The 16,503-nt window shown below is 35.4% G+C and overlaps 1 protein-coding gene across 1 annotated transcript; it reads left to right on the forward strand.

The window, feature by feature from the left end:
- The first annotated feature begins 12,144 nt into the window (after positions 1-12,144).
- Positions 12,145-16,272, forward strand: LOC103322476 (biotin synthase, mitochondrial). The gene is given in 8 exon segments (XM_089044453.1): positions 12,145-12,399; positions 12,402-12,484; positions 13,096-13,275; positions 14,272-14,295; positions 14,297-14,388; positions 14,492-14,697; positions 15,355-15,494; positions 15,813-16,272. Coding segments are annotated over 8 exon segments (1,149 nt in total). The 5' UTR covers positions 12,145-12,284; the 3' UTR covers positions 16,122-16,272.
- The last annotated feature ends 231 nt before the right edge of the window (positions 16,273-16,503 follow it).

Raw genomic sequence — 16,503 nt, forward strand, 5'->3', positions numbered from 1 at the left:
AATGAAGCATGGATTATAGCATCTTTACCTAAGTTCTTGCTTGCTTCACGGGGCATGTCAGGTACATACACACTTTCCAAAGTTGCAAGAGCATAACGAGCTTCGGAACCAATTGCGACAAAATTTTCAAACCTTTCAGCTCCATTACGATCTGGAAATTGAGCTCCTAGTTTCCATTGAACTTTATAAATTTTTGGTACCCTTCCACTATAGCAGACAATAAGAGTAACAACATGACTAATTTTTCGTTGTTCCAGAAACTTGTATGCTTCATTGGCAAGCGATTCAGGTGTTTGCAAAGTATTAGACGCCACACGACAAATTTCAGCTACAAAGGAATTGACAGTTCCCTCTTTCTGTCCACACTTCGTCATAAACAAATGGTCATTCAAGCGCACAATCTTCGAGTTGTAGTCGTTATGAGCAAAGCTCAATCCTCTTCCAGATCGCGTTTTCGATCCTAAAAGGAATCCACCTTTATAGAAAAACGCGATATTTGTTGTTCCTTGTATTTTCCTGTCAATAGAATTTCAATTATCAAAGTGACGCATGTGCAATATTGCTTGCTGTATGCAATTTGTTTGGACTCAAACCAGAAAGATATGTATGCTTAAATCAAAGCAGAAAGAACAAGACAGAAATTCAGATAGTTAAAGTTCATCAAGGAAATGATTTGCTTTCCTAAAAGAAAAATATCAAAGGAATTCATCAAGGATATGCCTATATTACCTATATGCTACACAAAGCCATCCAAGCTTAAGCTAAATGGAAATGTACATTTTAACTGGGTAAGATGCATAGAAACCGATTTTCAGATTTTGGAATCTTAAAATTAGGATGCTGAAATCAAACTAGAGAGAAAAAGACAAATTCAGATGGTTAAAGTTCATCAAGGAAATGCTTTGCTTTCCTAAAAGCAAAACATCAAAGGAATTCATCAAGGATATGCCTATATAACTTACATGCGACACAAAGCCATCTAGGCTTAAGCTAAATGCAAATGTACATTTTAACTGGGCAAGATGCATAGAAACAAATTAACATCAAGGAATTCAAGAATATGATTTCCAAAAAGAAAAACATCAAGGATGTGCTTTCGAAAAATATATTTCCACCACAAACCATTGTTTCAAAAGAAAAATAATAAGAAATTACTTACCCAGCACGATGAATTTTTGATGACTGAGATGGACACGATGGAGAAAGAGGAACAGAATGCAATTGTCTGCAACATAAAAGAAAGAGGAAGAGAGGTTTTAGGCGCTCGCTCGTCATATTTTAGGGTTTAGACAGAGTGAGATAGTGAATGAAGGAAGAGATGTTTTAGTTAAACTCAGTACAAATGGGCCAGTTAAAACCATGATTTAATAGAGTTAAAGTCTTCTATGGCTTGAGAAGAAAAATCTAAGTCAGAAGTCAAATATGAAGAAGGGGGAAATTGAAAAATTGAAGCCTTTCTTGTCTTGATGGGAGTATAAATTTCGACCCGGTATGAATAGGCCGGTTAAAACCATGATTTAGTATATTTACTATACTGGCTTCATCCATTGCGCATTCCAGCCCAGACAAGGAATACCTTACTGGCCCAACTTAAAGCGTTCCATGCCTTGAGAAGAAAAATCTAGTTCCGGGTGAAAATTGAAGCTTTCCATACTTTGATGGGAATTCTACTCGGATTTTAATGGGAAAAAATAATAATAACAACAAATTCATATATATAAAAACAAATACATAACAAAGCAAAAACAATTTGACCAACAAAAAAAACAAAGCAAAAACATGTATGCAAAAAAATCACCAAGCACCCCAACGGGTGATGGAACAACAAACAATAGTGTACAGCTGTCGTCATATTGATGGATTTCATATCTTTTTAGGCAGGTATTCAACACCCTACTACTTTCTGTAGTATATCCATTTTCAGTAATAAAATATAGATCCATCCCACCCCAAGACAGATGATCACATAATGAAACATGAATTATAGCATCTTGACCTAAGTTCTTGCTTGCTTCACGGGGCATGTCAGGTACATACACACTTTCCAAAGTCGCAAGAGCATAGGGAGCTCCGGAACCAATTGCGACAAAATTTTCTATTATTTCACTCCACTACGATCCGAAATGGAACTCCTGGTTTCCATTGAACTTTACAAATTTCTGGTACCCTTCCACTATAGCCGACAATAAGAGTAACAACATGGCTAATTTTTTGTTGTTCCAGAAACTTGTATGCTTCATTGGCGATTGGTGTACGCATAAAGTATTAGGTGCCACACGACAAATTTTAGCTACAAAGGAATTGACAGCTCCCACTTTTTGTCCACACTTGGTCATAAACAAATGGTCATTCAAACGCACAATCTTCAAGTTGTAGTCGTTGTGAGCAAAGCTCAATCCACTTCCAGATCGCGTTTTCGACCCAAAAGGATTTCACCTTTATAGAAAAACGTGATATTTGTTGTTCCTTGCATTTTCCTGTCAATAGAATTCCAATTATCAAAGTGACGCATGTTCTATATTGCTTGCTGTATTCAATTTGTTTGGACTCAAACCAGAAAGATATGGATGCTTATATCAAAGTGGAAAGAACAAGGCAGAAATTTAGATGGTCAAAGTTCATCAAGGAAATCCTTTGCTTTCCTGAAAGAAAAACATCAAAGGAATTCACCAAGGATATGCCTATATTACCTATATGCTACACAAAGCTATATAGGCTTAAGCTAAATGGAAATGTACATTTTAACTGGGCAAGATGCATAGAAACTGATTTTCATCAAGGAATTCAAGAATATGATTTCCAAAAAAAAAACATCAAGGATGTGCTTTCGAAAAATATATTTCCACCACAAACCATTGTTTCAAAAGAAAAATAATAAGAAATTACTTACCTAGCACGATGAATTTTTGATGACTGAGATGGACACGATGAAGAAAGAGGAACAGAATGCAATTGTCTGCAACATAAAAGAAAGAGGAAGAGAGGTTTTAGGCGCTAACTCGTCATATTTTAGGGTTTAGACAGAGTGAGATAGTGAATGAAGGAAGAGATGGTTTAGTTAAACCCGGTACGTATGGGCCGGTTAAAACCATTATTTAATAGATTTAAAGCCTTTTATGGCTTGAGAAGAAAAATTTAAGTCAGAAAACAAATATGATAAAGAGGAAAATTGAAAAATTAAAGCTTTTCATGTCTTTATGAGAGTATAAATTTACCTGGTACGAATGGGCCGGTTAAAACCATGATTTAGTATATTTACTATACTGGCTTCATCCAGCGCATTTCAACCCAGCCAATGAATACATTCCTGGCCCAACTTAGAGTGTTCCATGCCTTGAGAAGAAAAATCTAATTCTGGGGGAAAATTGAAGCTTTCCATACCTTGATAGGAATTCTACTCGGATCTGAATTGGAAAAAATAATAATAACAACAAATTCATATATATACAAACAAGTACATAACAAAGCAAAAACAATTTGACCAACAAAAAAACACAAAGCAAAAACATTTATACAAAAAAATCACCAAGCACCCCAACGAGTGATGGAACAGCAAACAATAGTGCACAGCTGTCGTCATGTTGATGGATTTCATATCTCTTTAGGTAGGTATTCAACACCCTACTACTTTCTGTAGTATATCCATTTTCAGTAATAAAATATAGATCCATCTCACCCCAAGATAGATGATTACATAATGAAGCATGAATTATAGCATCTTAACCTAAGTTCTTGCTTGCTTCACGGGGAATGTCAGGTACATACACACGTTCCAAAGTTGCAAGAGCATAAGGAGCTCCGGAACCAATTACGACAAAATTTTCTATTATTTCAGCTCCATTACGATCTAGAAATTGAACTCCTGGATTCTATTGAACTTTATAAATTTCTGGTACCCTTCCACTATAGCCGACAATAAGAGTAACAACATGGCTAATTTTCCGTTGTTCCAGAAACTTGTATGCTTCATTGGCAAGTGATTTAGGTATATACAAAGTATTAGGTGTCACACGATAAATTTCAGCTACCGAGGAATTGACAGCTCCCACTTTTTGTCCACACTTGGTCACAAACAAATGGTCATTCAAGCGCACAATCTTCGTGTTGTAGTCGTTGCGAGCAAAGCTCAATCCACTTCTAGATTGCGTTTCCGATCCCAAAAGGATTCCACCTTTATAGAAAAAAGTGATATTTGTTGTTCTTTGCATTTTCCTGTCAATAGAATTCCAATTATCAAAGTGACGCATGTTCTATATTGCTTGCTGTATTCAATTTGTTTGGACTCAAACCAGAAAGATATGGATGCTTAAATCAAAGCGGAAAGAACAAGGCAGAAATTTAGATGGTCAAAGTTCATCAAGGAAATGCTTTGCTTTCCTGAAAGAAAAACATCAAAGGAATTCACCAAGGATATGCCTATATTACCTATATGTTACACAACGCTATATGGGCTTAAGCTAAATGGAAATGTACATTTTAACTGGGCAACATGCATAGAAACTGATTTTCAAATTTTGGAATCTTAAAATTTGGATGCTTAAATCAAACCAGAGAGAAAAAGACAGAAATTCAGATTATTAAAGTTCATCAAGGAAATGTTTTGATTTCCAAAAAGAAAAACATCAAAGGAATTCATCAAGGATATGCCTATATAACCTACATGTTGCACAAAGCCATCCAGGCTTAAGCTAAATGGAAATGTACATTTTAACTGGGCAAGATGCATAGAAACATTTTCACATCAAGGAATTCAAGAATATGCTTTCCAAAAAGAAAAACATCAAGGATGTGCTTTTGAAAAATGTATTTCTAACGCAAACCATTGTTTCAAAAGAAAAATATTAAGAAATTACTTACCCAGCAAGATTAAATGGTGATGACTGAGATGGGTGCGATGGAGAAAGAGGAATCGATTGTCGAATAGCGAGAGAAAACAGGAAGAGAGGTTTTAGGCGCTAGCTCATCAAATTTTAGGGTTTAGACAGAGTGAGATAGTGAATGAAGGAAGAGTTGTTTTAGTTAAACCCGGTACGAATGGGCCAGTTAAAACCATGATTTAATATATTTAAAGCCTTCTATGGCTTTAGAAGAAAAATCTACGTTACAAAACAAATATGAAAAAGGTGGAAATTGAAAATTTGAAGTTTTTCATGTCTTGATGGGAGTATAAATTTTGACCTGGTACGAATGGGCCGGTTAAAACCATGATTTAGTATATTTACTATATTGGCTTCATCCAGCGCATTCCAGCCCAGCCAATGAATACATTCCTGACCCAACTTAGAGCGTTCCATGCCTTGAGAAGAAAAATCTAATTCTGGGGGAAAATTGAAGCTTTCCATACCTTGATAGGAATTCTACTCGGATCTGAATTGGAAAAAATAATCAGAACAACAAATTCATATATATATAAACAAGTACATAACAAAAGCGAAAACAATTTGCCCAACAAAAAAACACAAAGCAAAAACATTTATGCAAAAACATCACCAAGCACCCCAACGGGTGATGGAACAGCAAACAATAGTGCACAGCTGTCGTCATGTTGATGGATTTCATATCTTTTTAGTAGGTATTCAAAACCCTACTACTTTCTGTAGTATATCCATTTTCAGTAATAAAATATAGATCCATCTCACCCCCAGACAAATGATTACATAATGAAGCATGAATTATAGCATCTTAACCTAAGTTCTTGCTTGCTTCACGAGGAATGTCAGGTACATACACACGTTCCAAAGTTGCAAGAGCATAAGGAGCTCCGGAACCAATTACGACAAAATTTTCTATTATTTCAGCTCCATTACGATCTGGAAATTGAACTCCTGGTTTCTATTGAACTTTATAAATTTCTGGTACCCTTCCACTATAGCCGACAATAAGAGTAACAACATGGCCAATTTTCCGTTATTCCATAAACTTGTATGCTTCATTGGCAAGCGATTCAGGTATATGCAAAGTATTAGGTGCCACACGATAAATTTCAGCTACCGAGGAATTGACAGCTCCCACTTTTTGTCCACACTTGGTCACAAACAAATGGTCATTCAAGCGCACAATCTTCGTGTTGTAGTCGTTGCGAGCAAAGCTCAATCCACTTCTAGATTGCGTTTCCGATCCCAAAAGGATTCCACCTTTATAGAAAAACGTGATATTTGTTGTTCTTTGCATTTTCCTGTCAATAGAATTTCAATTATCAAAGTGGCGCATGTTCTATATTGCTTGCTGTATTCAATTTGTTTGGACTCAAACTAGAAAGATATGGATGCTTAAATCAAAGCGGAAAGAACAAGGCAGAAATTTAGATGGTCAAAGTTCATCAAGGAATTGCTTTGCTTTCCTAAAAGAAAAACATCAAAGGAATTCATCAAGGATATGCCTATATTACCTATATGCTACACAAAGCCATATAGGCTTAAGCTACATGGAAATGTACATTTTAACTGGGCAAGATCCATAGAAACAGATTTTCAGATTTTGGAATCTTAAAATTTGGATGCTTAAATCAAACCAGAGAGAAAAAGACAGAAATTCAGATTGTTAAAGTTCATCAAGGAAATGCTTTGATTTCCTAAAAGAAAAACATCAAAGGAATTCATCAAGGATATGCCTATATAACCTACATGTTGCACAAAGCCATCCAGGCTTAAGCTAAATGGAAATGTACATTTTAACTGGGCAAGATGCATAGAAACATATTCACATCAAGGAATTCAATAATATGCTTTCCAAAAAGAAAAACATCAAGGATGTGCATTCGAAAAATATATTTCTAACACAAACCATTGTTTCAAAAGAAAAATAATAACAAATTACTTACCCAGCAAGATTAAATAGTGATGGCTGAGATGGACGCGATGGAGAAAGAGGAACAGAATGCAATTGTCGGCAACATAAGAGAAAGAGGAAGAGAGGTTTTAGGAGCTAGCTCGTCATATTTTAGGGTTTAGACAGAGTGAGATAGTGAATGAAGGAAGAGATGTTTTAGTTAAACCCGGTACGAATGGGCCAGTTAAAACCATGATTTAATATATTTAAAGCCTTCTATGGCTTGAGATGAAAAATCTACGTTAGAAAAAAAATATGAAAAAGGTGGAAATTGAAAAATTGAAGCTTTTCATGTCTTGATAGGAGTATAAATTTTGACCTGTTACGAATGGGCCAGTTAAAACCATGATTTAGTATATTTACTATACTGGCTTCATCTAGCGCATTGCAGCCCAGCCAATGAATACATTCCTGGCCCAACTTAGAGCGTTCCATGCCTTGAGAAGAAAAATCTAATTCTGGGGGAAAATTGAAGCTTTCCATACCTTGATAGGAATTCTACTCGGATCTGAATTGGAAAAAATAATAATAACAACAAATTCATATATATATATATATATATATAAAAACGGGTACATAACAAAGAAAAAACAATTTGACCAACAAAAAAACACAAAGCAAAAACATTTATGCAAAAAAATCACCAAGCGCCCCAACGGGGTGATGGAACAACAAACAATAGTGCACAGTTGTCGTCATGTTGATGGATTTCATATCTTTTTAGGTAGGTATTCAACACCCTACTACTTTATGTAGTATATCCATTTTCAGTAATAAAATATAGATTCATCCCACCCCCAGACAGATGATCACATAATGAAGCATGGATTATAGCATCTTGAACTAAGTTCTTGCTTACTTCACGGGGCATGTCAGGTACATACACACGTTCCAAAGTTGTAAGAGCATAAGGAGCTCCGAAACCAATTGCGATTCTATTATTTCAGCTCCATTACGATCTAGAAATTGAACTCCTGGTCTCCATTGAACTTTATAAATTTCTGGTACCCTTCCACTCTAGCCGACAATAAGAGTAACAACATGGCTAATTTTCGTTGTTCCAGAAACTTGTACGCTTCATTGTTTATTCAGGTGTATGCAAAGTATTAGGTGTCACACGACAAATTTCAGCTACAAAGGAATTGACAACTCCCGCTTTCTGTCCATACTTGTTCACAAACAAATGGTCATTCAAGCGCACAATCTTCGAGTTGTAGTCGTTATGAGCAAAGCTCAATCCACTTCCAGATCGCGTTTCTAATACCAAAAGGATTCCACCTTTATAGAAAAACGTGAATATTTGTTGTTCCTTACATTTTCCTGTCAATGGAATTCCAATTATAAAAGTTGCGTATGTGCAATATTGCTTGCTGTATGCAGTTTGTTTGGACTCAAACTAGAAAGATATGGATGCTTAAATCAAAGCCGAAAGAACAAGATAGAAATTTAGATGGTTAAAGTTCATTAAGGAAATGTTTTGCTTTCTTAAAAGAAAAACGTCAAAGGAATTCATCAAGGATATGCTTATATTACCTATATGCTACACAAAGCCATCCAGGCTTAAGCTAAATGGAAATGTACATTTTAACTGGGCAAGATGCATAGAAACAGATTAACATCAAGGAATTCAAGAATATGCTTTCCAAAAAGAAAAATATGAAGGATGTGCTTTCCAAAAGTATATTTCTAACACAAACCAATTTTTCAAAAGAAAAATAATAAGAAATTACTTACCCAGCAAGATGAAATGGTGATGACTGAGATGGACGTGATGGAGAAAGAGGAGCAGAATGTAGCCGCACTGCAACAGAAGAGAAAAAGGAAGAGAGGTTTTAGGCGCTAGCTCATCATATTTTAGGGTTTAAACAGAATGAGATAGTGATTGAAGGAAGAGATGGTTTAGTCAAACTCGATACGAATGGGCAGGTTAAAACCATGATTTAATGGATTTAAAGCCTTCTATGGCTTGAGAAGAAAAATCTAAGTCAAAAAACAAATATGAAAAAGGGGGAAATTGAAAAATTGAAGCTTTTCATGTCTTGATGGGAGTATAAATTTTGACCTGGTACGAATGAGCCTGTTAAAACCATGATTTAGTATATTTACTATACTGGCTTCATCCAGTGCATTCCAAGCCTAATGAATACATTCCTGGCCCAACTTAAAGCGTTCCATGCCTTGAGAAGAAAAATCTAATTCAGGGGAAAAATTGAAAAATTGAAGCTTTCCATATCTTGATGGGAATTCTACTCGAATCTTAATTGGAAAAAATAATAATAACAACAAATTCATATATATATAAACAAGTACATAACAAAGCAAAAACAATTTGACCAACAAAAAAACACAAAGCAAAAACATTTCTGCATAGGCCAAAATTGAAACTTTTCTTTTATCTTGTACGTTGCAACGGGGAGCATATGATATGATAAAAATTGGCAAAAATTGAAGCTTCTCATAGCAATTGAAACTATCCATGTCTTGATGAGAATTCTCCTCCAATCTGAATTTGCAAAATAAAAAATAAAATAAAAAAGAGTACATAACAAAGCAAAAAAAAAAAAAAACAAATAAATAAAGAGCAGATCCACTTATAATAGGAATTGGAAAAAATTGAAGCTTATCCTCGGTGGATCTGAATTCTGCATAGCCAAGCTTGAAACGGAATTTGTCATGTCACCTCTAGCGCGGTATAATAGGAATTCGCGAAAATTGAAGCTTCTCATCGCAATTGAAAAGAATAGCTTCTGGTGAGATTTGAAGAGGGCAGATCTGCAAAAGGGCCTCCTCTCTACCTAAAACATGAAACAAGACTCTCTACTTTGGTGTTCCTTATAGTTTTAAAGCTGTCTGAGTATCTATTTATATCGGGGGAAAAAAACATCTATTTATAGGAATAGAAAGTACAACCCTAAAACTTAACCTAACACTTTCTATTCGACGGCTCTAGACCAAAGTGACGTATATCCTTGCTGGGCTCATTGGGTTTCTTGTCGTTTAGTGTGACAATACAAATCTTAGTCGTTCGAAATGATTCTCCAAACTAGTATCATCTTAGCCGTTGATCCCAGCTGCTCGGATGCAAAAGGAAGGAGGACTGACTGCTTGATTTTTCTAAATTTGTATCTACTTCTTTCATTTTAAAGCTTGCCACATCATTAAAATACTATCTAAAGGCTAAAAAAATTGGGAGATTTACTATAATACCCAATATAAGAGTCCAAATTATAAATAAATAAAAAACTCTATATGAAATAGATTTTAGAAACACACCTAAAGCTCATTTACAATATAACAAAAAGACTTTTAACTTCTTTTAAATTACAAAACTGCCATTGATTTCTTTAAGCAAACTCAACTCCAAAACCTCATAAAAAGGCCCAAAACACTCAATGGGGCATCAAAGTAATTTAAGCATCAAAATTAAATTCAATAGGACCAACTATCATTTTTTGAGTTTTTTTTTGGGTAGAAATTAAATGGTGTATCGTTTATTTATAGTTTTAGTGCTAAAAATGAGTATATGACTAAATATTTCCAAAAAATTTACACTTAATTTATTTATTATTATATGTTCTTTGTGCTATATCATGTGACTAGTTGGATTTATTTATACTCAAGTTTACACTTAAATTTTCTACTTGAAATTTTGAATTTGCTTGTTGAGCATATATTACTGTTTGGGTATGTGGCCATGGTCAATTCAGGCTCATATTATCTAGTCCAATCAGATCAGAGGTTAGGATCCAATCCAAATTGACATTAAATTGGATGGTTGTTCTTAGTAAGGGAATACAAGATTCTTATTGTCAAATCTAATCCATTAGTTGGAATGTTGTTCTTAGGAATAATTGTTTTTAACCACTTGATTATAGTCCTCTTGCCCTTTAAAGTGGGAGTTTTAAGTTTTAAGTTTTTTTTTTTTTTTTTTTTTTGAGAAATTCTAGGGTTGCATTCATAATTCAGCCAAAAAAGTCATTAGCCACAAAGGGCGATTACAATAACGGAGCGGTCGAACAACAAAATTAAGATAATCTGGTGCGCCTCCACTAACGATCACGCATGATCGAATAAACTCTAGCATAGACATCCCAACTAAGATTGCAAACTCAGAATAATCAAAAATAGACAAAGCTTGAAAAAACCAAGCCATAACAATACAAATAAAACTCTCACAAAGGAGAGATAAAAAGCTCTCACAAAGGAGAGGTGAAAAGCTCTCACAAAAGGAGAGGTGAAAACTCACAAGAACCTACAGAGTCTCTATGACTTATTCCGAATATAAAGAAACCGCAAAAAAGATGGTGGTAGAGATCCGACGTCAAAACGCAGGTAGAGATCCAACGCTGAAACGCAATCGCCTATGATGGTTGGAGGAAAATCAGAACAAATCACAATTGCCTATGAGAGAAAACCATTTGTCTCTGGAGAAGAGAGGGAGGAAGAGAAAGAGGGGAGAGGAGAGGAAGAACAAGGGCCTCCTCCCCCCTCAAAGTGAAAACGGCTCTAGGAGGGTTTTTTGGGAGAGAGCGTTTTTTTCTCTGCTAGGGTTTAACTCAGTTTACTATTTTATTATTGGTTAATAAATTATTCCTCTTTTAGCATTTTAATTAAGCAAGGGCATTTGTTTAGTTTTTAAAAATTTAATAATAAAAGCCTTGTATTATATATAGATAGATGTAAACATGACAATCTGTAATTATTTAGTTTGAAATGCCTATATTAGCAAAAATAAATAAATAAATATATATATATATATAATATTCAACTAGATTAGATAAATGTACTTTACAATTCAACGATATTAAATGAAAATCTTATCAGAATTTTAAAATTTTTAATTTGATTTGTTTGAAGAAATAAAAAAGATAAAACTTACACGAAATAATTTAACATTGTACATTAACATAGATTGTAACAGGAAAAAAATTATATTGGTCATGATTGGATCATGAATGGTTTGGCCTCAAGCCATGAAAAGGAGAACCCGATACTGAATAAACGGGTATCCCCCCTAGATGGAAGAAGATTTTCTTTGAAAAAAGTGGCTGATGATGAGAAAGAAAAAGACGAAATGGGGTAAGAAGAGGAGGATTAGAAGAAAGAAAGAGGTAAATCTCACACACACACCTAGCCAACACCTATCTTAGCAAGTGTTGTGTGTGTTGTTGTCTTGTGTGGACCAAAAACAAAACAGAACAAAAAAATCACACCTAATTTAGTAATGTTCGGTTGTTAAATAAATACACCTAATTTTAGAGTTTCTATTCTAATGAATATTTTGATTTGATTTTATTTATATATTGTTCACTTTCTTCCTCTCTTTCTCCGCCTAGGCCAGCAGCCACTCTCTCTCTCTCTCTCTCACGCACACACGCGCTCCTTCACGCTCTTTATTTTCCCGGAAAATCTCGGTTTTCCTGAGAAAAAACAAAAGAAAAGAAAACATTGGGGAGATGATTTCGACTAGGTCCGTTTTGCGCGGGCAGCTAAGACCGTCGGTTGCTGTGTTGCACTCTTCATTTTACTCTTCTTTATCATCCGCAGCTGCAATTCAAGCTGAGAGAACAATCAGCAAGGCCCCAGAAATGACTGGAACCGCGACGAGATCAAGGCCGTCTATGGCTCTCCTGTTCTCGATCTCCTTTTCCACGGAGTCAGTACCTCTTCTTTCTCTTCCTTTTCCTTCTTCTTTTAGTTTTTGGTATGCTCTGTTTGGTTGCCTGGAAAATGGGGGAGAAAACAAAGGAAAATGACTATGATATTCTACTTACATTTTCATAATGCATAATTAGTTTGTGGGTATATAATTATTTTCTCTGGTGAAACCTTTTGTTATAATCCTACTTGGTAATGCCTTTGGCCTTAGTTTTGGTATAAGATATCTAGAATTTGGTAGACAAGAGCAGGCTTAGTGGACTTACTATAGTATTGTTACATCACATCAAAACTGACAGTTGTAATTAGTTCTAAGGTTGTTAAGGTTCTAAGAATATTTAACTGTACTCGATGATTGAGTCAGTACAAATATTCATTTCTCTCAAATACCTAACAGTTTTCAGTCACCACAAGTTATAACCATTGCTCTAGTCGACTTCCTAAACTCTTTTCCTTGATATTTACACTGCCCAATGTGTGTTGTGGGCTGATAAGTTATTTTTGATATCGAAAGCAATTTTCTTTTCTCTTTTTCTTCAGATTTTGTTTTGAATGTATTTGTTTTTTTTCTTTCTTTCTATGTTAGAAGTAAATATCTTGCTCTTTCAGGCCCAAGTTCACAGACACAGGCATAGTTTTAGGGAAGTGCAGCAGTGTACTCTCCTCTCTATCAAGACTGGTGGATGTAGTGAGGATTGCTCGTATTGTCCTCAGTCGTCCCGGTATGACACAGGACTCAAGGCCCAAAAGCTTGTGACAAAGGACGCTGTCACGGAGGCAGCACAAAAGGTCCCTTTCTTAATCTTATGTCTGTACCTTGCATTTAAGGACTACAGCAGAAGTTGCAGAACTGTTGATGCAATTGGTGATAATAGAAAACTCATCTTTGATGTTATAATTGTGTAAAGCGTATAATGATTGTATGAGTTGAAAGAAGCGTGTCAGAAAAGCAATTAATGAAATTTATCAAGTTCCTTTTTACATTATAATATCTAAGTCTACGGAAGTGATTGAAACATTCATCACGAGAATACCGTGTTCACAATTTGGTGGTCTGATGTGTATTGTGGTAAATAATGAGTTATTGTAAGGGGATCAGTGGAAGCCTTCATCTCATGTACAAAAACTGGAAACATGCAGTTTTGTGTTAATCCTCTACTAGGCGAATTCTGTCAACAATGAGGTGTCCTGGCTAACAATAGCAGCAAATAGCTAAGGGTCCTAGATTTTGGTTATGTACATTGGTCCTTTAATTCTAACAGTGCTTGTTATGCTACCATGAATTTTTGTTCTTATGGTCGAGTCATGAATATATTGTTCCCTTCTTTTACATATAAAATTTTCAGTATAGGTGATTGATTGCAAATGATCATTTGATCTTTGAATCATAGATATGCCCCTAGGACCATAGTGTTGTTATATGAGGCAGGTCAGCACGAAACTTCTACGTCTCTTCGGAATCATTAACTATGCTGCCTCATGACCTATTACATACCGCTTTTAAGTTATGGGTCTAAATTAAATTATGATGATACTTCTCATTTAAGTTTCAATTCCTTCCAGAACTTCTGCTTTTGAGTTTTATTAGGTAGTGGCATATGTTTTATAGAGAAACAATGTTGGACCTTACTAGTATGTTGGTCTCAAGTTGTCCACTCCTTTAATATTCTTCACCAGAGATGTGAATTGGGAGTACTATTTATAATTTCCTGCTTATGATTTATTCAATTTATACTTTGAAGTCATTCATGCCTTAATATTTCACCATATTTCATTATTTGACAGGCAAAAGAGGCTGGAAGCACACGCTTTTGCCCTCTTTTGCATGGGTGCTGCATGGAGGGATACAGTTGGAAGAAAGACAAACTTTAACCAGATCCTTGAATATGTAAAATACATAAGGTAATAAAACATTGTATATTGCATATATTAAGCAGATAGGAAGGAGAGGCTTTGTATTGTTTGCTCAACAGTTTAACTTATGTTAATATCTCTCACATTCCAGGGGTATGGGAATGGAGGTGTGCTGCACCTTAGGCATGCTAGAAAAGCAACAAGCTTTGAAACTCAAAGAAGCAGGCCTGACAGCTTACAATCACAATCTTGACACCTCTAGGGAATATTACCCAAATGTCATTACCACAAGAACCTATGATGAGCGCTTGGAAACCATTAAGTTTGTCCGGGATGCAGGAATTAGTGTGTGTTCAGGTAATCTGATCTTACTATTGTATATAATCACATGCATCTATTTCGTAAGTCAATCATTGTCTAGCCTAATGCATGTAATAGATTCTTTCTTCTTCTCCTAATAGTGTAAAAACGCATTTGTTAACATGGGTAGACATTCAGACTGGTCTATTCTTTTCGAGTCCTTAATAAAAGTGGAAAGAATTAGTGTGTTGTCATCTTTGGTTGCATACTTTTCTAAGGAGGACATGTTTACTTTTTGACTTTTTGAAAGTGTAAATTATGTTGTTTTAAGATATGTAACCTCTTGATGATACAATGGACTTTTTTTGATATTTATGTAATCTCAAAGATGCAAAGGGTTCTTTGTCCAGATGTATTTCCATTTCCTTTCCTCTCCCCCAAAACATTGTGTCTCCCATTTATAGAACCATTTGAATTATGAGAATTTTAACTTTAAAGTTCTTAGAATATTATTTCCTTTGAGTTGTAACCTTATGGTAATTATCATAATTTCTCAAGTCAATTCTAAGCATCTAAGTGATTGACCAAAAAAATTCTAAGCATCTAAGTGTTCATCATCAACATTTACAGCTATGGTGTATTAATGAGCACAAAAATATAGGTATTTACTTTGATGGTAAAGTTAACTTTTTATTTATTTTAATTTTTAAACAGGAGGAATAATAGGGCTCGGAGAAGCAGAGGAGGATAGAGTTGGTTTGCTGCATACATTAGCAACACTCCCATCTCACCCAGAAAGTGTTCCCATCAATGCACTGGTTTCAGTGAAAGGCACACCTCTTTAAGATCAGAAGGTCAGTCTACATTTGTTTAATTCTAAACTTGACAGTAGAAGTTGTAGCAATAATTGTGCATGCTACAATAGAGAAAGTGGCATATTTTGTGATTCAAGTTGGGCAGTAGTTGACACAAAATTATGGATAAGATGTGTTTAGGGTGACTTTAGATCATCATTTTAACAATAGTACTTGTGCCCCTCGGTGGTTTAAATCTCACTTTAATCATAGCGTCTAGAGCCATCAATCATCATGCCAGTTGCATTCTCTAAATTCTATTGATGTTCCAAGACTTGATTAGTTTAACAGAATTCATTTTGCTTCATCTATGTGCAGCCAGTTGAAATTTGGGAGATGATACGAATGACTGCCACTGCCCGTATAGTCATGCCAAAAGCAATGGTCAGATTGTCAGCTGGCAGAGTAAAGTTTTCAATGCCAGAGCAGGCATTGTGCTTTCTTGCCGGTGCAAATTCGATATTCAATGGTGAGAAGCTATTGACTACTCCAAACAACGATTTTGATGCTGATCAACTCATGTTCAAGGTGCTTGGTTTGATTCCCAAAGCTCCCAGTTTCTCTGAGGAACCAGCAAAGGCATATGAGGCAGAGGCTTGTGAGGAAGCTGTTTCCAGTTCAGGCTGAAATTGCTATACAAGGAGAGTGTTGGTCTGTAGTTTCTTACATTTTTTAAGCTGTAATTTTAGGTCAGTTTGTAGCTGAAAGAATTCCACTCAAAGTAAAATTCAGTTAGAAAATAAAAGCGAAATTTAGTAAGTCGATGATTGGATGATAACTCTATAAGCCCCATTAGAGAACTCACCATGTTCACTGGTATGAGAGCCAACATCACACACACAAAGACAGACGCAGACCAAAGTATGTGATGTTCTCTTTTGTTGATCGAGTCATAGGCATTAATAATTTCTTAGATTACAAATGAACCTGGAGAGAAGCAGCACGGCAGGAGGCTTCTGCCGTGACCAGTGCCGAAGCCCCATGTGGCGAAAACCCAAAGAGTAGATTA

Source organism: Prunus mume, linkage group LG2 (assembly GCF_029339155.1).
Source record: "Prunus mume cultivar Tortuosa linkage group LG2, ASM2933915v1, whole genome shotgun sequence".
Lineage (NCBI taxonomy): Eukaryota > Viridiplantae > Streptophyta > Magnoliopsida > Rosales > Rosaceae > Prunus > Prunus mume.